The sequence below is a fragment of the Sphaerodactylus townsendi genome, linkage group LG02 (assembly GCF_021028975.2).
Source record: "Sphaerodactylus townsendi isolate TG3544 linkage group LG02, MPM_Stown_v2.3, whole genome shotgun sequence".
Lineage (NCBI taxonomy): Eukaryota > Metazoa > Chordata > Lepidosauria > Squamata > Sphaerodactylidae > Sphaerodactylus > Sphaerodactylus townsendi.
This window is the reverse complement of record NC_059426.1, coordinates 182,576,491-182,599,735: the sequence shown is the minus strand read 5'-3', so window position 1 is coordinate 182,599,735 and position 23,245 is coordinate 182,576,491. Positions and strand designations below refer to the sequence as shown.

The following is a 23,245-nucleotide window of genomic DNA, read 5'->3' as shown; positions in this document are numbered from 1 at the left end:
TATATCATATAGAGTTGTAAGAGAATATTGCACAGTTGTTTTTTGCACTTTTACACTGTTTTGCACTTTAATGTTTGTTGGTATACTGATAATATAAGCGGTTGATGCAGCGCGTTTGTTTTTTGAGTAGTTGGAAGAGACCCCCAAGGGCCATCCAGTCCCATCCCCTGCGATGCAGGAACACACAATTGAAGTACTCCTGACAGATCAAGCCTCTCTTTTAAAACCCTCCAAAGAAGGAGACTCCACCACACTCCCGAAAAGTGCATTCCGCTGTCGAACAGCCCTGACTGTCAAGAAGTTTTTCCTGTTGCTTAGGTGGGATCTCTTTTCCTTCACCTCGAACCCATGACTCCTGATCCTAGTCTCTGGAGCAGGAGAAAACAAGCTTGCTCCCTCACCAACATGACATCCCTTCAAATATCTAAACATGGCTATCATGTCACCTCTTCACCTTCGCTTCTCCAGACTAAACATCCCCAGCTCCCTAAGTCTCTCCTTGTAAGGCATGGGTTCCAGATCATTCACCATTTTGGTGGGCCTCCTCTGGACCCATTCCAGCTTGTCAATATCCTTCTTGAATTGCAAAGCCCAGAACTGTATATGGTATTCCAGGGGAGGTCTAACCAATGCAGAATAGAGAGGTACAGTTACATCCCTCAATCTAGACACTATACTTCTATTGATACAGCCCAAAATTGCATTGGCTTTCTTGGCCGTGTTGGTCTGCAGTAGAACGATACCTTGGACTTACCTGGGAAGGGGTCTTCTCTACAGTAGGATGGAGTTATCCCGTTGGTTTAGGCCACACCCCCAGCAGTTCATAAACGGCTAAGTCTCAAAAGCTCAAACCACGAAAACCTTGTTGGTCTCCAAGGCTGTGCTGGACTCGAGTTCAAGTGTCCTCCAGCAGTGATCATTACAAACTGCCCTGAGAATGAAAAAAAAAACCCACCCACCTGTGCTCATGTTGCCACGTGCTGAAGTCTCAGATGTCTCCGCAAACATGTTTCCGAGGATGCCGTATAACGCCATGAACTCCTCATTACGGCTCAGTTCATTTTTGGCACGAGTCGTACCTTGAAGAGAGACATCGGTTTCAAGATGCTAATTCAAGTTGGCTTTACACTTCCTCCCACACCAATGGAAACAATTAGGCAAGCAGATAAGAAACAAAATCAGACGGGTAGCCAACCCCCCCAAAAAACTTGCCAAAAATTCAAGGAAGCTTATACTATGATGAAACTATATTAATACATTCAATGAACATACACACATAATCATAAGAGAAACAAGTTCTACCATGAAATCATTCATACTTAGTTGTAGTTCATTGAGAAAGATTGCAAAGAGCGGTGGGATCTCCGTCCACTCACCGCACAGTCCAATGTGGGAAAACAGAACGGCCGGTGTCCGCAGCGAAGTAATCCAAGAGGCTAATTTGAAGTGTGCCAAGCCGCAGTGGTAAGTTGACAATTTGAAGCGTGCCAAGCTGCAGTGGTAAGTTGATAATTTTAATGTGCAAATTTTATATATATTGCTTTGCACATTAAAATTGTCAACTTACCACTGCGGCTTGGCACACTTCAAATTAGACCAACTCTGGCGTAGGAGGTTAAGAGCTCGTGTATCTAATCTGGAGGAACCGGGTGTGATTCTCCGCTCTGCCGCCTGAGCTGTGGAGGCTTATCTGGGGAATTCAGATTAGCCTGTACACTCCCACACATGCCAGCTGGGTGACCTTGGGCTAGTCACAGCTTCTCGGAGCTCTCTCAGCCCCACCTACATCACAGGGTGTTTGTTGTGAGGGAGGAAGGGCAAGGAGATTGTAAGCCCCTTTGAGTCTCCTGCAGGAGAGAAAGGGGGGATATAAATCCAAACTCTTCTTCTTCTTCTATTCCAAATCTGACATCCTTTCCTTACAATACTGCCTTTTGCGGCTTAAATTTGACAGTGGTACATATTACTGTGTACAGCAGGCTGAAAGAAGGATTCCACTATGTACAGTTTGCTCTGAGCCCCGTAGAGAAAGGTGGGCTTCAAACAACGTACATAAATAAGTTCTCGACGCTTACATTTTGTCACTGAATTATTAAGATCCCAAAGAAAAGTTCCCCCCAAACGCTCTGGAACTGAGATCTTGCAATGAGCAAATGCACTTGATTAGCGAACATGTTTAATTGGGTAAAAGCCATAGTGGAAGACAACAGCAGGTGCTCCCGTTTCCCCAAGATTTTCAAAGATTAAATAAAAAAACAGAATTTCAATGCAACCCTTTAGGGTGGTTTCTAGCTGCCTGCAAAGAAGTGTAATCTATCCGGTACCTGTGGAAATCTCTACCTGCTCACAGCTGATGTAGTGCAGCAGCTGGAGCAGGTTCCCTTAGAGGCCCTTACCTTTTGATCCAGCCATCGTTCCAGATAAGAAGATATACAAAGAACGCATTCCCATCTGCAGCAGCAGCTCGTAGCCGTGATAGAGGCTGATACAAAGAGCAAAATCTCCTTCTATGATCCCTTGCTGCTTCCCCTAAGAGACAGCAAATCCAATTACACACGTTTTGGACTCCCCGAGGAATTTCTGTCCTTCTCTATGAAATGTGGGGGGAAACGATAGCACCAAAGGAGAGCCTCGTCCACAGGTGTTTCGCCTCGCAGACTAGACATATCAACTGTTCTAACGTCAGGAGAATTGGTTGATAGATGATGATTGAGAAACAAATCTGGGCAGTGGTGGGATCCAAAAATTTTAGTAACAGGTTCCCATGGTGGTGGGATTCAAACTGTGGCGTAGCGCCAATGGGGCTGGGTGGGGCACGACGGGGGCGTGGCCTGGCATTCCGGGGGCGGGGCATTCCTGGGCGGGGCTGTGGCAAGGACGCAGCCGCTGCGCCAGTCCTTGGGCGGGAAACGAATGCACGCAGGCGCAGGCTGCCACGCACGCTGGTGCACCTCCTGCTAGACTGCCTCAACGCGCTACTGCTGAGAGGAGGGGCGTAACTAAGGCAAAAATCATTTGCAATCTCAGATCAAAGAGGATCAAGATTGGTAGCCATAAATCGACTCCTTCTCCATAAATCTGTCCAAGCCCCTTTTAAAGCTATCCAGGTTAGTGGCCATCACCACCTCCTGTGGTAGCATATTCCAAACACCCAAGCATATACCTAAACATACCTGAAGTTGTAGCAGTCTGCCACACTGACAACTCCAAAGGATCAGGCAGCAGGAGATGTGAAAGGCCTCCTTGATAAACCGAGCAGGTAACTCAGTAAGAAAGCAGACTCATGCGTCCTTGTTTTATCAAAGGTGTATCACTGTACAACTGGGTGGTATTTAATTTATTTATTGAATTAATTGATTAAGAGCCAGGGTGGTGTAGTGGTTCAGAGCAGGTGGATTTTAATCTGGAGGAACCGAGTTTGAGTCCCCGTTCTAACACTTGAGCTGTGGAGGCTGATCTGGTGAACTGGATTAGCTTCTGCACTCCCACACATGCCAGCTGGGTGACCTTGGGCTAGTCACAGCTTCTCTGAGCTCTCTCAGCCCCACCCACCTCACAGGGTGTTTGTTGTGGGGGGAAGGGAAAGGAGATTGTAAGCCCCTTTGAGTCTCCTTACAGGAGAGAAAGGAGGGATATAAATCCAAACTCTTCTGCTTCTTCTTCTTCTAAAGGATAAGAGATTCCTGAATTAGCATACTTGGATGGGAGACCGCCAAAGATGTCCAGGGTCATGACACAGAGGCAGGCAACAGCGAAGTGCCTCTGAACGCCTCTAGCCTCGGAAACCCTACAGCACAGGTGTCAAATTCGCAGCCCTCCAGATGTTATGGACTACAGTTCCCATCATCCACTGCCAGCTGGCAGGGGATTATGGGAACTGTAGTCCATAACATCTGGAGGGCCGTGAGTTTGACACCTATGCCCTACAGGGTCTCCACATCAGCTGGGACCTGATTGCAATTGTAGCAGCCTGCAGAATAACGTGGGACACTCTGGCACGCCACATGTGGCCGAGGGGCTGAAGTGTGGAGCAGGAAATCCTCACTTCCCCTGCCCAATCAATGCTCTCCATGAGCCACCAGGTCATGACCTCTCAGCCCCTCCCCCAGCTCCCCTGCCAACGACAACGATGCACTTGGTAGGACTGGGTTACTGAGGCCACACTTCAAGCCATTTTCAACACCAAAAACCACTATTTACTATTAAATATTGGTTAAAGACTGCTGAGTAAATGGGGTGGGGGTGGGGGAATAAACTTCCACAGTAAGACTATTACAGTGCCAAGAAATATTTACCGAGAAGCAGGAGGCAGGGTTTTTCCTGAACTGATCTCTTGCCACAATGATTTGATACTTGGTCAGAGTGGAAATATCTCGTTGGGGCAAAACTCGGAACCGAACCAGCCGATCAGCAAAAGACTCCAGGACCTGCGAGCAACGAAAAAGAACACGTAAGAAGTCTGAGGAATACCTCCGCTGAGCCTCTATCTGTCGGCAGCAGCACTTCAGGCGTTGAAGAACAGGGCGGCCGCTCAGCCCACGCCCACAGAGTCTCCCACTGAAATAAAACAGATTTTACACGTGTGCATAAAGAGGACTGCTTTTGTTACCCCAAATAGAGGGAACAGGATAAGTTACCCAATTCAGATTTAAGAATCAAAGAGACAGACAAAGAAAATGATTTCAAGAAGTTAGTAAGTTTATTAGAGAGGAACAGGTTGCAATAGCACCCTGGGAGGAAAGACTCAACTTCGGCTTTGGGGACCGTCCCTTTTATAGAAAAGCATCACATGCTAAGTAATTAAATTCCTATACATCACAGAATTCTTGACACCTTGGAATAACATACAAAACTAAAATCCTCCAGTATAGACACATAATTTTGTCAGGCTAATGATTCTTTTGACATAAAGATGTTTTCTTTTGGCGACTCTGAGAGGTATGTCCCATAGATTGATCGCTTCTTTGTTACATGTTCATTCTATTACCTCGTTAAACTCAGGGTTAATTACAGGACAATCCTTAAACAATTTTCCACTTTATTAAAACAACTTTCTCCCGAAGCTTCTCGATCCTCGGCACCATCTCAGTGTCCCTTTCTTCACCCACTTAGATGGATGGCAAAACGCAGAATCTGACAGGAGGAATGCACTGAGAGAAGCAAGTGTATTCCTAACTAATAATATGTGTCCCCTTTAACTTAGTTCCCTTTCTCCGACCTTGGTTCAGTCAGGAGGATTTGCCGCTGAACGCTTTGGCTGGTGTACCCTTAAAGGCCTCCTTTTGTTATGTGTTAGGGGCTTCTTTTAGGCTATGTTTTACCTATGCCTTTAGAGTCTGCTGAATCAGCAGAAAGTGTAGACCTCCATGTTGTCTAGCTCTCCGCCATCCAGCTCAAGTTGAGAGCTGAAGGCCTTTCCACAATGAGCAACTCAAAATAGCTAGTACAGTGGGTAGTCCTTACACTCCATGGATTGCTAATTTCATCAGCCCTTGCCAGCATGGTCAATAGGCCATGCTGGGAGGGGCTGATGGGAATTGTAGTCCATAACATCTGGAGTGCCAAAGGTTCGCCACCACGGAGCTAGTATAACATAGGAATAAGCATATCATAATTATTGAATATAAGTGAGTAATAAATGCCACTAAATATGACTAAATGTGATTAAATGCGATTATACTTTCAGTGCTAACACTTTATTATGGGGTGCCCGTGGGTGCCATGGCAGCCACTGATACCTTTTCTGGGGCTCTCCAAGTGGTTTTAGGAAGCGGGTGGGCCCAGGTGGGTCTTTTGCCCAGCAAGGCTTCTGACGGGCTGCGTGGATTGTTTAAAAATGCTACCACCACAGCACAAGGATCTCACCTGGAATATTGTGTACTGGGCACCACATTTCAAGAAGGATATTGACAAGCTGGAATAGGTCCAGAAGGCAACAAAAATGGTACAAGGTCTGGAATCCATGCCCTATGAGGAGGGAAGCAGCCCAAAATCGAATCTGCCTTTTCAGCTGCTGCATCACACTGCTGACTCAGGTTCAATGGACAGCCGACTATCCAGGTCACCGCATTAAAATTAAAACATGCTAATTCATTCTAAAGTAATCAATATTTTGTATTGTCGAAGGCTTTCATGGCCGGAATCACTGGTGTGTGTGCGCAGTGGCGTATTTGCCTAGGGAACATGGGGTACCTTATAACCCCCAGGCGCCCCCTAGTGGGGCGCAAAAAGTTCAGATTATTTGTGTGTTTTTTATATTTTAATGTTTTTTTCAGTTTTCAGCCTGCAGGGGGCACAGTTTTTAGGTTAGCAGCACCAAAATTTCTGGGATTTTTCAGCAGACCCTCCTGATGATACCACCCAAGTTAGGTGAGGTTTGGTTCAGGACGTCCAAAGTTATGGACTACCAAAAGGGATGCCCCATCCCCCACTGTTTCCAATGGGAGCTAATAGGAGATGGAGGCTACACCTTTGAGGGTCCATAACTTTGGACCCCCTGAACCAAACTTCACCAAACCTGGGTGGTATCATCAGGAGAGTCTCCTAAAGATACCCTGAAAGTTTGGTGCTGTTAGCTTAACAATTGCACCCCTGACAGGCACCCTCCAAATTTCCCCAGATTCTCCTTTTAAATCCATCCCCTTTGGCATGGACTTAAAGGGAGAATGTGAAGTCCCCAGTTTAAACATTGAAAGTGATGCTGTTTCAGGGTGGGGAAGAATCCACCCCCAAACAGCATCACTTTCAATGTTGTTTTAACTGGGGACCCCAGATTCTCTCTTTAAGGTGGATTTAAAAGAAGAATCTGGGCTCCCTAGTTTAAACACATTGAAAGTGATGCTGTTTGGGGGTGGATTCCACTGGAGGTGTTTTGTGAGAGATGATGCTGACATTTGTTTGGTAAATGTTTTGCTGGGGGTGATTTGTGAGAGATTTACATGCTTAATACCCACTTGCACTGGCTTGGAGCTGTTTCTTAGGCTAACCTTCCTCGTAGGGTTGGTGTGAGGACAAAATTAGGAAAGAGAGTTGGTGGGGAGAGAGCCATGTATGCTTTGCTGGGGGGCAGGAGGTGTTTTGTAAGCTGGTGCAAAAAATAATTGTTTGGTCGTGGTGGGGGAGGGTGGCCACCTATACAAGGGGGGTACACTCAGGTTTTGTCCCCGGGCTCCAGTTTGCCTAGATATGCCTCTGGGTGTGTGGGGTTTCTGGGCTGTATGGTTGTGTTCCAGTAGCATTTTCTCCTGACGTTTCACCTGCATCTGGGGCTGGCAGGAGAAACAGGAGAAACACAGCCATACAGCCCGGAAACCCCCCAACATCCCAATCAGTACATTGTTTAAATAAGAATATTCATATGGTCACATATCCATCTTTTTTAAAGCGAGGGGAGGGGGCTATTCCTAATGTGAAATGTGGGTCTTGAATGTTCTCATTTCTCTAGTTCCATCTTCTGACCTAGATTTCAAAAGCAAGATAACAATATGGTCAGAACAAACATTGCTGGTAATGCTGTCTAATCTAATCACCTGCTGTGAAACAAACCAAAGAGGATTATTGAGACCGACGGGAACATCCAGTTACCTGGCGTTTTATACAAAAGCTAGTAAGTTCAACAAACATAACCTACTTAGGAAGGACATGCTAACTTTCCTCACTCTAATTTCTTTGGCAGGCTGCTGCTTATTTCTAAAGAAGAAAAATATATAGGTCAGAAAAGGTCATTTGAGGGCTCGCTCTCTGAAGTGACAGAGCTCAGGTTTGGGGAGAATGAAGAAAAATGCCCTGTTTTATAACCCACCCATTTCACAAACATGCAACGGTACAAAATGTCGGTATAGTAACATTGCTTATGAGTCGAGTGGGGCGACGCTGCATAGCCCAATCTCATCAGCTCTTGGAAACGAAGAAGGGTCGGTACGTGGAAGGGAGACCATTAGGGAAGGTCTCTGCAGAGGAAGATGACGACAAACCCACCATTTGCTCTTGGCAGCATGTTACACACACAACATTGCATAAGCAGGATATGTTAAAATATACTTTACAAATGTAAACTGTTGTTCTCCTGCTACTTATACATAAGAACGTAAGAACATAAGAACGAACCTGCTGGATCAGACCAGAGTCCACCTAATCCAGCTCTCTGCTACTCGCAGTGGTCCACCAGGTGCCCTTGGGAGCTCACGTGCAGATGTGAAAGCAATGGCCTTCTGCTGCTGCTGCTGCTCCTGAGCACCTGGTCTAGGTCTCTCCTAACCTAGAGAACATAAGAACATAAGAACAAGCCAGCTGGATCAGACCAGAGTCCATCTAGTCCAGCTCTCTGCTACTCGCAGTGGCCCACCAGATGCCTTTGGGAGCTCACATGCAGGATGTGAAAGCAATGGCCTGCTGCTGCTGCTGCTGCTTCTGAGCACCTGGTCTAGGTCTCTCCTAACCTAGAGAGCATAAGAACATAAGAACTAGCCTGCTGGATCAGACCAGAGTCCATGTAGTCCAGCTCTCTGCTACTTGCAGTGGCCCACCAGGTGCCCTTGGGAGCTCACATGCAGGATGTGAAAGCAATGGCCTTCGCTGCTGCTGCTGCTCCTGAGCACCTGGTCTAGGTCTCTCCTAACCTAGAGAGCATAAGAACATAAGAACTAGCCTGCTGGATCAGACCAGAGTCCATCTAGTCCAGCTCTCTGCTACTTGCAGTGGCCCACCAGGTGCCCTTGGGAGCTCACGTGCAGGATGTGAAAGCAAGGGCCTTCTGCTGCTGCTGCTGCTCCCGAACACCTGGTCTGCTAAGGCACCTCTTATAAATCATTGATTATACTTGAAGATCAGACGGGGGCAACCTCTGTGTGGTGGAAGGAGGAGGCCGTTGTGGGGGGAAGGGGGAATTGTGTGTCATTTTGTCCAGACCTTCGACTTTAAGGTAACCCCGCCAAGCGTCTATTTCATTTCATTTCATACTTCCAACTAGGAACATTTTTATATAATTGATTATCGGGGGGGTTGGGAGGGACGACAAATCAGAATGCGAGCCCTTCTGATTTCAACTGAGCTTGCTTGCAGAACAAACCACAGGAGCCTCCGCCCCACAGGTACAGCTGTGTTTACATCCCTTTTTGAGGCCATGTTGCCTGAACGATCCCTTCTGAAAGGGGATCATAAGAAGCCCCTCTGTGGCTCCCTCCTCTGGGATGACTGGCAGACCTCAGCCCGGTTGGCCTGCAGGTCTCAGGATAGAAGAGGAGGAGTTTGGATTTATATCCCCCCTTTCTCTCCTGTAAGGAGACTCAAAGGGGCTTTCAATCTCCTATCCCTCCCCTCCCCCCAACAACAAGCACCCTGTGAGGTGGGTGGGGCTGAGAGAGCTCCGAAGAACTGTGACTAGCCCAAGGTCACCCAGCTGGCGTGGGTTGGAGTGCACAAGCTAATCTAGTTCACCAGATAAGCCTCCACATCTTGAGAGTGGCAGAGTAGGGGATCAAACCCGGTTCTTCCAGATTAGAGTGTACGTGCTCATAGCCACTACACCACGCTTCTTCGCTCGTTTCAGCTGGACTGGCTATCATTCAGTTGATGCAAACATTCAACACTTTAATGGCCAACTTTAATGCTATCTTGTAACCGGAACCATTTGAGCCTAAATCCCATTTAAACAATTACATTTTACTTACCGTGTTTCCCTGAATATAAGACAGTGTCTTATATTAATTTTTGCTCCCAAAGATGTGCCATGTCTTATTTTCAGGGGATGTCTTCTTTTTCTGTGTTCTGTTCGTCGGGCATGCTTCCAAGCAAAAACTTTGCTATGTCTTACGTTTGGGGGATGCCTGATTTTTCGCACTTCAGCAAAATCTCTACTATGTCTTATTTTTAGGGGATGTCTTATATTCGGGGAAACAGGGTATTTATTTATTAAATCATGTACATCCTGCCTTTCCTCGGGGTTCAAGGGGATGGACAATAATAGCTAAAAACATTTTCAGTCTAGAATCAAGCAAGAAAGCTGCCTTCCATTCACACACACACACACACACCCCAAGAGGCAGGACTTGCAGACTCTTCAGATCAGTGAGATCTTCGCGCTGGTGGAAGAGAGCAGCAAAAGGGGACAACCTGCCATAAAGCTCACCTGGTCCCTGCTCGCCTCTTCACACAGGTGGTGACAGGATAGAAGAGAAGAGTTTGGATGTACACCCCACCTTTCTCTCCTGTAAGGAGACTCAAGGTGGCCTGCGAGCTCCTTTCCCTTCCTCTCCCCCACAACAGACCCCTTGTGAGGCAGGTGAGGCTGAGAGAGTCCTGAGAGAACTGTGAGTAGCCCAAGGTCACCCAGCAGGCTTCACGTGGAGCAGCAGGGAAACACATCTGGTTCCCCAGATAAGCCTCTGCCACTCAGGTGGAGGAGTGGGGAAACAAACCAGGTTCTCCAGATCAGAATCCACCTGCTCTTGGAGCAGCAGTGGCGTAGGAGGTTAAGAGCTCGTGTATCTTGGGGTGGGTTGAAATTGAGGCTTGGACGGCTTTTGTTTAAATGTTAATTATTAGCCGCTGTTTTTATGTATTTTAAGATGTTTTATTGATGGAGCCTACGTATTGTGTTGTATTGGATTTGCTCCTGTTTTATGTTTTATATTATGTTGTTCACCACCCGGATCGGGGATCGGGCGGTATAGAAATTGAAACAATAAATAAAAATAAATAAATATCTAAATCTGGAGGAACCGGGTTTGATTCCCCGCTCTGCCGCCTGAGCTGTGGCGGCTTCTCTGGGGCATTCAGATTAGCCTGGGCACTCCCACACACGCCGGCTGGGTGACCTTGGGCTAGTCACAGCTTCTCGGAGCTCTCTCAGCCCCACCCACCTCACAGGGTGTTTGTTGCATGTGGGGGGGAGGGCAAGGAGATTGTCAGCCCCTTGGAGTCTCCTGCAGGAGAGAAAGGGGGGATATGAATCCAAACTCTTCTTCTTCTTCTCCTCTTAACCACGACACCCTGCTGGCTCTTTCAGCCTGGTTCTCCTCCAGGGAGCCCCCCAGCCTCTGCTTCTGGGGAGGAGAGGAGGGGTCGTCCCTCCCCTCCAAGGCGAGAACCCCCCCCCCTTCCAGCCCGTCAGAGGCGCTCCCCCCTCCCTTCCCCCCCGCGGGGCGGAGGTATAAAGGGCCGCCCGGAGGGAGAGCGGACAGGCAGAGGCCATGCAGACGAGCCAGCCCAGGTGTCGCATGAGCGGGGGCGAGGCCGGGGGGGGCGGCGGCGGGGGGGCCATCACGCTGGAGGAGCTGCAGGGGCTGGGCGACGAGGAAGAGGAGGAGGAGGAGGAGGAGGAGGAAGGCGACTGCCCCGAGCACGAGCAGGAGCATGAGCAGCGGCTGCTGGGCTTCTGGCAGAGCGTGGCCAGGGGGCACCGCGTGGACGTCCCGCCCGGTGAGGACCCCCCTCCCCCGCCAAGAGGGCGCCGGACGGGTGGGCTGGCTGGGGTGGGGGCTGCTTTCTTCCGCCCCCTTGCCCGGGGGTCCCGCTCGCCCCTCCCTCCCTCCCTCCCTCCCTCCGCCCGGCCTTTGCTTTCCCCTGGACGCCCCTCTTGGAAGCTGGGCATTTTGGGGGGGGGCGAGGGCACGCGGACCCCACCCCCCACCCCCCTGCGCCGCCCCCTCCCCCGGGGGGCCAGCCCGCGCTGCTGCCACTCTCTAAGGCACAGGTGTCAAACTCGCGGCCCTCCAGATGTTATGGACTACAGTTCCCATCATCCCCTGCCAGCATGATGCTGGCAGGGGATGATGGGAACTGTGGTCCATAACATCTGGAGGGCCGCGAGTTTGACACCTGTGCTCTAAGGCTACCTGGGAGGGCGAGTGCGGAAGGACGCTGCGGCCAAACTGGGGAGCGGGGAGGGGGGGCAGAGGCACCCAGAGACGCAGCGCAGCCCCCTTACTGGTGGGACCCCCAGCAGGGAAGCATCGGGGCCCCATCACAGCCGAAAGAAAGGAGCGGTTGTAGAAATCAAGTTGCCAGGAGCTGGAGGCGCTTGAAGCCCCACAGACAACAAAGTACAGACCCCCCCCCCCCCAAAAAAAACACTCCCTTTTCCAGCAACCTAAGTTACAAACAACAGGCTGCTAGCAACCTTAGCAGGTAAAACAAAAAATGCTCAGGTCAGCATGATTTATGGGACACAAACCCATCCGTCTCGTGTCAGGAGAACTGCAAAAGTACCCAAACTTGACAGAACGCTGCAAATGTCTGCACCTGAGCTACCTGTGCACCAGTTTCAGCCAACTGAGATTCTTCCTCATTTCTGACAGTGGGGTGGGGTGGGGGGCAGAGATCAGTCTCGCTGAAGCATCATTGACTTAAATGGCATTTAAATCAACTTTTTAAAAAATGTAGACAATATTTTATTAGTTTCTGTAATCAAACCCATTGTTAATAGGACCGTAAGTATTTAATACAGTGCGTTACCCCTGTACAAATGGGAAAATGCCAACTTACAGTACAAGTGGATATCTTTTTCTCTCCCCCTCCCACAAAGCTGACATCATAGCTAAGTTTCCAAAAAAAATCAAATTATAATATTTATATTAAATATAAAAAATCGATTTTTAATTGACTGGAGTCTGTCGTTGCCCTGAGAAGTGAGGGTAGCTGATCGCTTATGCAAACCTGATGCGTTTATCCCTGTAATGTGGAGGCTTATCTGGGGAATTCAGATTAGCCTGGGCACTCCCACACACGCCGGCTGGGTGACCTTGGGCTAGTCACAGCTTCTCGGAGCTCTCTCAGCCCCACCTACCTCACAGGGTGTTTGTGGTGAGGGGGGAAGGGCAAGGAGATTGTAAGCCCCTTTGAGTCCCCATGCAGGAGAGAAAGGGGGGATAGAAATCCAAACTCTTCTTCTTCTAATATTTTATAATGTTTGCAATCATCTTGCAGATATGGCACAACCCATCCAGCAACTAACCAGAAATAACCACGGTCAGGGGAGAGAAAGCATTTCGTTCACTGTGATAAAACGCAAAGAAAAGGTAATTTCTTCCTTCAAATACACTTCCAGCCGCACATTTTCAAACAGACAAAATGAGTAGCACCAGAGAAAAAACAGAGATTTTAAAGAGGTCCATCTAGATTCTAGATCAAAATTACCCACCCGCGGGAGTGTCACCAGAGACGGAGACGGTTTCCCCAGGTTTCTGCTGGTTCCGTATTCATGTACTAGAACTCCATGTCCTTTGGATAGGTTTTAACCTTTTCCCTCTCCCCGGGCGATTCATCCTGAGAAACGCACAGGGGATTTTTCAAAGGGTACTTACAGATGCTCCTTATTAGGTTCAGAGCAGAGGAGCTGTTTTAGTCAGCGGACAGGAGGGGTGTAATAAGCAGAATTACTATTTTGGTAATTTGCCAGACTGAAAAGCCACACACAATAAAGCAAGGAAAGGCTTTCCACTAAATACTGGGAGTGTAAGCCTATCAGAAAGCTTTCCAGAGAGGCTGCAACAAAACTCTCTATATGAAACCAGGCCTTTCCCAACTCTTCTACAGGGAGTTAGAAAGAAAGACAGAAAGAAAGACAGAAAGACAGAAAGAAAGACAGAAAGACAGAAAGAAAGACAGAAAGAAAGAAAGAAAGAAAGAAAGACAGAAAGAAAGAAAGAAAGAAAGAAAGAAAGAAAGAAAGAAAGAAAGACAGAAAGAAAGAAAGAAAGACAGAAAGACAGAAAGAAAGAAAGAAAGAAAGAAAGAAAGAAAGAAAGAAAGAAAGACAGAAAGAAAGAAAGACAGAAAGACAGAAAGAAAGACAGAAAGAAAGACAGAAAGAAAGACAGAAAGAAAGAAAGAAAGAAAGACAGAAAGAAAGACAGAAAGAAAGACAGAAAGACAGAAAGAAAGAAAGACAGAAAGAAAGAAAGAAAGAAAGACAGACAGACAGAAAGACAGAAAGAAAGAAAGAAAGAAAGAAAGAAAGAAAGAAAGAAAGAAAGAAAGAAAGAAAGAAAGACAGAAAGAAAGAAAGACAGAAAGAAAGACAGAAAGAAAGAAAGAAAGAAAGAAAGAAAGACAGAAAGAAAGACAGAAAGACAGAAAGAAAGAAAGACAGAAAGAAAGAAAGAAAGACAGAAAGAAAGACAGAAAGAAAGAAAGAAAGAAAGACAGAAAGAAAGACAGAAAGGAAGAAAGAAAGAAAGAAAGAAAGACAGAAAGAAAGAAAGAAAGAAAGACAGAAAGAAAGACAGAAAGAAAGACAGAAAGAAAGAAAGACAGAAAGAAAGAAAGAAAGACAGAAAGAAAGAAAGAAAGAAAGAAAGACAGACAGAAAGAAAGACAGAAAGAAAGAAAGAAAGAAAGAAAGAAAGAAAGACAGACAGACAGACAGAAAGAAAGAAAGACAGAAAGAAAGACAGAAAGAAAGAAAGAAAGAAAGAAAGAAAGAAAGAAAGAAAGAAAGAAAGAAAGAAAGAAAGAAAGACAGAAAGAAAGAAAGAAAGAAAGAAAGAAAGACAGAAAGAAAGACAGAAAGAAAGAAAGAAAGAAAGAAAGAAAGACAGAAAGAAAGACAGAAAGAAAGACAGAAAGAAAGACAGAAAGAAAGAAAGAAAGAAAGAAAGAAAGAAAGAAAGAAAGAAAGACCCAGCCGTTCTAGTTTTGACTTAACCATTTGAAGTTGTATTCAGTGTGAAGGAGAAAGTTATTTTAAGAGTTGACTTCATTATCATTGCGCTTCTTTGAGGCCAAAAGGGAAGGTTGCAAAACAGTACGTGGGATTCCTCTTGCAAACAGACCGAGAGCAGCCTTTCGAGCCTTGCGGTATCCTCTGATTCAGCCAGGAATGAGGCTGTTATCCGAACGCAGCATAGTTACACTAATTTTAAGGTTTTTTTTAAAAAAAAATTGCAGTTTGGCAAAGTGCTCTATGAGAAACGCCATTACGCAAAGGGCAGGTGGGCTTGCGTCAAAGTGCAAGAAGACCAGTACGAACAGAGCGTGTGCCTCGGATTCATGAAGATCATGAAATACATTTGTGAGCAGAATTCTTCAGGTACAAGCAGAGGTGGGATCCAGCAGGTTCTCACCAGTTCCCGAGAGGGGGTTACTAATGATTTATGTGTGCTGAGAGGGGGTTACTAATTGGGTCCGCTTTTCCGTTAGAAACTCCATTAGGTCCAAAAATCATAAAGTCCTGTTGTTTCCTATGTGGCTGGTTAGCGAAGGTAGAAAACGGGATAATTCTCCCTGTTGGGCTGTTTTAAAAACATGTGTTAGAAATATGGTAAAGTTCCTTGTTTCAGGAAAGTCTCCTTCTTTTGATTTCTAGATACAAAATTAAGTATTAAAAGTATTAAGCGCATTTGATGGCAGTCGATTAGAGGAGAAGGAAGTTGTTTCTGCTGTCAGGAAATACTACAGTACCTGCTATAATGAGTCATAAATTACAGACAGAAAGATACCTTTCGCAGCCGGAAATTAGGGACCGTTTTTTTTACAGTAAGAGGGTTTTACAGTAACAGAGAAATTATTAATGCCCCGCTTCTGGAATGCCCTCCGCCACGCCCCGGTCGCGTTCCTCACCAGCCCCAGCATTGGTGCTAACACGCCACCGTTTGAATCCCACCACCATGGGAACCTGTTACTAAAATTTTTGGATCCCACCACTGGGTACAAGTCTTTTTTTAAAGTCATCCATTACTGCCCATTCATTACAGCGGGTAAAAGAGATACATACTCATTAGTTCTAGAGGTATCCTGCCCTAAAATAACGAGAGTGGCCCTAAGCCCCAGTAAATCCGCTTTAGTTTGGTGCCCTGCTTTCCAGACCTTGGAGGAGCCAGGCGCAGATTCTGTTCCCCAGGCTGCCGGAAAAGGGTTCCAAAGTGCTAGATTTTGACTTGGTGATCAGTCCCCGCTTGGCACTAACTGATTCCTGAAGATATTACAAACCAGTTTAGCAAGCCTACAAAATTCTTTTAAAAGTAGGTTATTAAAACCACAGCGAGCTACTCCCCAACATCAGGGAATCACTAACGACGGCACGTTATCCACAGGGCTATACTTGGGGATGACGGTTCCTATCGTGACCGTAATTCATACTGGCGAATCCACATCGGACATCACAAGATTTGTGACAGTAGCCTACTACCTCCCTGGGGGGTTGCAGGATCAGCCTCCAGATCCCCACGACCCTGATATCATCATTGAAGAGTGGCCTCCAGCCGTGGTTTATGCCAGGTAAGAAGTGGCCCAGGCCAGGGGTGTCCAACAAGCCTGGACGCTCGGGCGAGTTACTCGGAAGCGGCACCATTGCAGGCCTTTAACTCGGGGGTCTCCAACTCGGTGCCAGCCAGGTGAGGTTCCAGTTGCACAGTGGCAGATATAGCGCGCTCCAAAGGCACCGCTCCCACAGAGAGGATTATCGTAGCCGTCCCCCCCCCCTCCTGGGAAGAACTCTATAATTCCCGAAGCCTAAAGAAAGCCCAACATATTCCGAGAGACCCGTCTCGTCCAGCACACTCCTTTTTTGAACTGTTACCATCCGGCAGACGATACAGGTCTATCAAAACTAGGACAAAGAGGCTTAGAGACAGCTTCTACTCTAGAGCTGTGGCTAGGCTGAACTCCGGGGCTTTGTGTTGATATGTTTGGGGCTGTGTAGGGATGGGTGGAGGAAGGGGAAAGTGAGGATGGGGTATGAGTCTGAAATTGTGTGCATTGAGGAATGCTGCTGTAAATTTCGCTGTGCGTGCACAATGACAATAAAATGCCTATGCTTATGCTTGGAAGATTTTTGAAAACACTACTTGGCCAGTGGCTGCCACCTCAGCATGACGATCTTCACTGTGTGACTCAAGATAAGCCGGGGCAGCCATTTTGTGACTCCCCACCCCCACCCACACACACACACTATCAGAAGTAAGAAGAGCCCAAAAGGGCTCAAAAGAGGTGGACCCAAACTGTAAATACTGCTCCCCTCTGACATATGCTTATTGGGGAAATCAAAAGATAACCTCTCATTTAGTATCTCAGTTTCAATGTTCGTTTTTGTTGGGCGTCCAAACACCTAACAATGAAGAATTAAAGATGATTTTTTAAAACTCTATGTTCCCGTCTCTTCAGAGACAAGACTTGAAATGTGGCCGATGTCTAGTGAAATCTCAGTTGTCGCTGCAGAGATCCCAAACCATTTCCGTTTCCTGGATGTAAAGTTCCTAGCAAGAAAGCTCTCTGTGTACCCTGTTAAAAAGTCTGTATATGTTTTACTGCCCCTTAAGTGAGTTAGCCAACTACTGCCACAGTTTCTGACAAGCTACCTAATTTTTGCCATCAGCTAGATCCAGCTTGGCGCTGGAGGGATCTGGCAAGATTAATTTCTCCCCCTGACTCCAGCAGTTCATCTATAAAATGGGGAAGTCTTAGTTACAACGTAGACCCAAGCAGAGCTGTGGCATGTTAAGCCCACTGAAATCAATAGAAGGGTGGAGCTGTTCTCAAGACTGCACTATTATTACTATGACTGAAATAATTATATTTGTTGTAACATGAACTCTTGGGACGCAGTAAGTCTAAAGCAAGGTCTGTTGGCAGGGGCTTCGGAGGAGTCACAAACGAAGGCTCAATTGCAAGAGAAATAAATCTGCTGGCGGAACTTCTGGGAAACCCCGAGCTGTGCTTGAGAGACACTTTTATCGTTGCAGGATACACCAACCCAGCTGCTGCTACTCGACTGAATGAAATATGGTTTCTTGAGAGACTGTAGCCGGCTTCATATAAGAACATAAGAACTAGCCTGCTGGATCAGACCAGAGTCCATCTAGTCCAGCACTCTGCTACTCGCAGTGGCCCACCAGGTGCCTTTGGAAGCTCACAGGCAGGAGGTGAAAGCAATAGCCTTCTGCAGCTGCTGCTGCTCCTGAGCACCTGGTCTGCTAAGGCATTTGCAATCTCAGATCAAGGAGGATCAAGATGGGTAGCCATAGATCGACTTCTCCTCCATCAATCTGTCCAAGCCCCTTTTAAAGCTATCCAGGTGAGTGGCCATCACCACCTCCTGGGGCAGCATATTCCAAACACCAATCACACATTGTGTGAAGAAGTGTTTCCTTTTATTAGTCCTAATATGAACTGTGAAGTAGCTGAGTCGACCATCAGCACACTGAAGATGAGCAACAGAATCGTGACAGGTCAGCTGAAAGGATTGAGTGTTACACTCAAATATGACACTCAGGAGAATGCAGGAGTAACCTGTTCTACAACTTTATATATTGCCCAGACTGCTCCAGCGTGGTGTAGTGGTTAAGAGCAGGTGCACTCTAATCTGGGGAACTGGGTTTGATTCCCCACTCTGCCGCTTGAGCTGTAGAGGCTTATTTGGGGAACCATATTAGCTTGTACACTCCAACACATGCCAGCTGGGCGACCTTGGGCTAGTCACAGTTCTTCAGAGCTCTCTCAGCCTCACCCACCTCACAGGGTGTTTGTTGTGGGGGGTGGGGAAGGGAAAGGAGTTTGTAAGCCCCTTCGAGTCTCCTTACAGGAGAGAAAGAGGCGATATAAATGCAACTCTTCTTCTTCTTCTTCCATTCCTCAGCCATAAGAAGATAACCTTGAGATATTTACCACCAGTTAACACACACAAAAATTCTTCAAGTTGCTGCCAAAGTTCTGTAAGGCTGGTCATGAATGTATTAATCAAAGGGTTCTATGACATTTACATTGGTTTGGGCTCGATCTAAAACCACGTTGGTTAAATCACTTATTCCCGGTGTCTTTCAAGTGCATTCTTCCGCACTCTATGACAAAGCAAAGACAGGAGACCCCAGAAGGAGGCAGCCATATTGTGGCTGCGCCCACCACCCTGCGCCAGGATTTTAAAGGTGTCCTCAGAATTCAAAAAGGATTGGGACCCTTGCTTTAGGCAGTGTTCCTTTCTTTACTTCTAATACAACGTTAATAGTGTCACAGCGGCTTTATCTGTTTCTACCTGTTTATTTTACCCTTGGTCACCTTTTACTGCTTTTTATATTAATTTTTCAACTGTTTAATGTTGTGTGTTCCTGCGGTGTGGTTATATTTCTATTTTAGTATGTTCATAATTGCACTGCGTTTTGAGGTTGAACAGTTTAGTACAAACCACCCAGAGAACTAGTTTTCTGAATGATGGCAAAATGTAAACCTTTAAAATAAAATAGTTTTCCAAATGACTGTTCTATGTTACATGGTTCTAATGCTCCAAATTCTGTGCAGTTCCTGATCATGCATCCCACAGCGAACACACACACAGCCATGCTTCACCTTCCAGATCCCCTCTGATCCCATAAAATCCAAGGGCAGAGCCTGGTTCCAGGATCACTCCTGAAACAACCTTGAGGTGATGATGCGTGAACTCCTGCCATTTCCTCAATTTAACTATGCCCTAGAACGCTGGCTCCCAACCTGAGGTGAGCAAACTCCCAGGGGTATGCAGCAGAACACTGCGGGGTGCACAGGAAAAGTCTTTACTGACGTGTAAGTTTACATTTCCCCACTCCCTCCCTGGCCAGGAAAAAAAAGGTTGTGGTTGTTTTAAAATTAAGATTGGCTTACTTCTAGACTGTGAACATAAGAATGAGCCAGCTGGATCAGACCAGAGTCCATCTAGTCCAGCACTCTGCTACTCGTAGTGGCCCACCAGGTACCTTTGGGAGCTCACATGCAGGATGTGAAAGCAATGGCCTTCTGCTGCTGCTGCTGCTCCCGAGCACCTGGACTGTTAAGGCATTTGCAATCTGAGATCAAGGAGGATCAAGATTGGGAGCCAGAGATCGACTTCTCCTCCATAAATCTGTCCAAGCCCTTTTTAAAGCTATCCATGTTAGTGGCCATCACCACCTCCTGTGGCAGCATGTTCCAAACACCAGTCACACGTTGCGTGAAGAAGTGTTTCCTTTTATTAGTCCTAATTCTTCCCCCCAGCATTTTCAATGGATGCCCCCTGGTTCTAGTATTGTGAGAAAGAGAGAAAAAATTCTCTCTGTCAACATTTTCTACCCCATGCATAATTTTATAGACTTCAATCCTATACCCCCTCAAACGTCTCCTCTCCAAACTAAAGAGTCCCAAATGCTGCAGCCTCTCCTCATAAGGAAGGTGCTCCAGTCCCTCAATCATCCTCATTGCCCTTCTCTGCACTTTTTCTATCTCTTTGATATCCTTTTTGAGATGTGGCGACCAGAACTGAACACAGTACTCCAAGTGCGGTCGCACCACTGCTTTATATAAGGGCATGACAATCCTTGCAGTTTTATTATCAATTCCTTTTCTAATGATCCCCAGCATAGAGTTTGCGTGAAAGTCAATTTACCTTAATTTTAAACTAGTGGCTTTTTTTTTTTTGCAGTGGTGGTGGGTGTTGCTGTGGGGGAAGATGTGGGCAACCCCCCTGGCTGACCCTCCCTCTTCTCCCCCTTTCTCTCTGGATGGGGGACACACTACTGAGTGGCCGTGTGTGTGAATAAGATCTTGGGGTGTGGGTGGACAGCGAGTTAAATATGAGCATCCGGTGTCACGCAGCGTCAGACCAGGGGCACGACATGCGGCGACTTTGAAACTAAAGGGAGTCTTGGCCCTTCAAAGATACTGAAGCTCGCATGGACCGAAGGCCACTTAATCGCCTCTAAAAAGCCACAAGACTCTCATTTTGTTTTATCTGTAATGAACTAATGTATTTAGCCTACAACACTGGGTTTCAGAAGAAGAAGAGTTTGGATTTATATCCCCCCTTTCTCTCCTGTAGGAGACTCAAAGGGGCTTACAATCTCCTTGCCCTTCCCCCCCCTCACAACTAACACCCTGTGAGGTAGAAGAAGAAGAAGAGTTTGGATTTATATCCCCTCTTTCTCTCCTGCAGGAGACTCAAAGGGGCTTACAATCTCCTTGCCCTTCCCCCCTCACAACTAACACCCTGTGAGGTGGGTGGGGCTGAGAGAGCTCCAGAAAGCTGTGACTAGCCCAAGGTCACCCAGCTGGCATGTGTGGGAGTGTACAGGCTAATCTGAATTCCCCAGATAAGCCTCCACAGCTCAGGCGGCAGAGCTGGGAATCAAACCCGGTTCCTCCAGATTAGATACACGAGCTCTTAACCTCCTACGCCACTGCTGCTCCATTTACCATTCATAATCATAACACTTTAAGAACCACAAATATATTTGCCAAGTGTTCCTGTTTCTGAAGAGGCCGTGAAGTTTTACATGGGTCTCCAGTCCAGTGAGGATCCCTGCTCCAGAAATCTGATGGGACTACCCTGCTGGGGTGTGGGGTCCCAATTCCTTCCTTCCTTCCTTCCTTCCTTCCTTCCTTCCTTCCTTCCTTCCTTCCTTCCTTCCTTCCTTCCTTCCTTCCTTCCTTCCTTCCTTCCTCGCCACAATCTAGACATCAGTAACTCTAGCAAGGCACAGGTTCTGGGGAAGATATGGAAAAGACAGCAAGAGATTTCAATTGGCCGTTCCTCTTCCCTAGTGAAGCCACAAGAAAAATGCAAGGGTGGGGAGAGGTTGTACCTCAGGAGCTCACTATGATGCGCGGTGGGGCATAAATGCCTGCATCATCCCAAGGAGCAGACTCTTACGGAAAGAAAGCAGAAATGTATTGTTGAAGGCTTTCATGATTGGAATCACTGGGGCGTTGTGGGTTTTCCGGGTTGCATAGCGGTGTTTCAGTAGCATTTTCTCCCAGCTTTTCGGCTGATCCTCTGAAGATGCCGGCCACAGATGCAAGCGAAACATCAGGAGAAAATGCTACTGGAACACGGCCATGCAACCCGGAAAACCCACAACACCCTAAAGCAAAAATGCCTCCAAAATTCTGAGAGCAAACCAAGGAGAAGAACACCACCCCTTCATGCGCACATCCCTCACAAGCCAGTGCGTAAACAATCTTGCCAGGGCCCCCGTTCTGAGGCTCTTGGGTGTGCCAGGCAGAGGCACAAGAGAGGCTTTGGTCCTTCAAGTACGAGTCTCCTGCTGCTGTCTCTTCCTCTTCCTAGCAAGACCCTGTGTTAGTGTGCAGGACTGCACATGAGCAAGCAGTGAAATTATTTTGAAGGGGCTGTTCACGATGAGAATTTAGTTATTTTATTTATTTATCATATTTACATACCACCCTCCCCCAAAGGCTCAGGGCGGTGTCCATCAGTCATAAAAACAATTTAAAACATATAATAATACATAAAATACTAAAACTTGCAGATGGCTTCAACCCCTCCCTCCCCCCTTTGTGTACCCACGGAGGCCAGATGTTCTTATGGCGAAGTTGAAATCATCCCGGCTGGCCAAATGCCTGGCGGAACAGGTCCGTTTTACAGGCCCTGCGGAAACTCTGTAAGTCCCGCAGGGCCCTGATCTCACTCGGAAGCCTGTTCCACCAGGTAGGGGCCAGGACCGTAAAAGCCCTGGCCCTTGTAGAGGCCAGCCGGATCGCCTTGGGGCCAGGGATTGAGGAATGAGAAAAGAATGAGAAAAGCACAGTATAAAATAGATTCTGCAACCAACATAGAGAATGAGAATTATAACCTCACCTGGCAATTTACATGTTCAAGGATCCCGCAGGAGTTGCCGGGTGCAGGAGAAGTGCTAAGGGGCTTGGCCCACACAACAAAGGGTGCCCACGGCCACCTCTAGCTGCAAAGAGCAGCCTCCCACTGGGGCTTGCAATAACCAACTATTAGCCACTCGTTACCTAAAAGCCCAATGTGTTATCATAGAGTGCCAAGGGCTATCAAGTCCAACCCCCTGCAATGCAGGCACACACAACTGAAGTACTCCCGACAGATGGCCATCCAGCCTCTCTTTAAAAACCTCCAGAGAAGGAGACTCCACCACACTTTGAGGAAATGCATTCCACTGTCAAACAGCCCTGATGGTCAGGAAGTTTATTCTGATGTTTAAGTGGAATCTCTTTTCCTTCCCCTTGAACCCATTTCTCCTGGTCCTAGTCTCTGGAGCAGCAGAAAACAAGCTTGCTCCCTCACCAACATGACATCCCTTCAAATATCTAAACAAGGCTATCATGTCACCTCTTAACCTTCTCTTCACCTAACTAAACATATTCAGCTCCCTAAGTCTCTCCTCGTAGGGCATGGACTCAAGACCTTTGACCATTTTTGTTGCCCTCCTCTGGACATGTTTCAGCTTGTCAATGTCCTTCTTGAATTGCGGTGTCCAGAACTGTACACAATATTCCAGGCGTTAGACGGCAGCTGAGCTCCACCCAGAGTCAGAAGGCTCAA

General features: G+C 47.1%; 2 protein-coding genes across 4 annotated transcripts in view; one reads left to right on the top strand and one right to left on the bottom strand.

Annotated features, from left to right (window-relative positions):
- Positions 1 to 565: 565 nt before the first annotated feature.
- FANCM (FA complementation group M) overlaps positions 566 to 23,245 on the bottom strand; it is a 28,110-nt gene continuing 5,430 nt past the window's right edge. The window contains exons 4-8 of the mRNA XM_048484701.1: positions 4,296 to 4,427; positions 2,397 to 2,529; positions 960 to 1,079; positions 755 to 771; positions 566 to 622 (exon numbers count right to left, since the gene is read on the bottom strand). Of these exons, the coding sequence (XP_048340658.1) occupies positions 566 to 622; positions 755 to 771; positions 960 to 1,079; positions 2,397 to 2,529; positions 4,296 to 4,427 (459 nt within the window). The remainder of the gene's footprint in view (positions 623 to 754; positions 772 to 959; positions 1,080 to 2,396; positions 2,530 to 4,295; positions 4,428 to 23,245) is intronic.
- LOC125427348 (heme-binding protein 1-like) lies at positions 7,496 to 17,861 on the top strand. 3 transcript variants are annotated; one of them, XM_048486642.1, is made up of 5 exons: positions 7,496 to 7,606; positions 12,925 to 13,016; positions 14,887 to 15,028; positions 16,032 to 16,215; positions 17,569 to 17,861. In XM_048486642.1, exons 1-5 carry the CDS (start codon positions 7,510 to 7,512, stop codon positions 17,738 to 17,740), a joined length of 687 nt encoding a protein of 228 aa, XP_048342599.1. In that variant the 5' UTR covers positions 7,496 to 7,509; the 3' UTR covers positions 17,741 to 17,861. The 3 variants fall into 3 exon arrangements, with proteins under 3 accessions (XP_048342599.1, XP_048342598.1, XP_048342600.1); XM_048486641.1 differs by lacking the exon at positions 7,496 to 7,606 and adding an exon at positions 11,111 to 11,418; XM_048486643.1 differs by lacking the exon at positions 7,496 to 7,606 and adding an exon at positions 11,111 to 11,418 and having other exon boundaries at positions 17,679 to 17,850.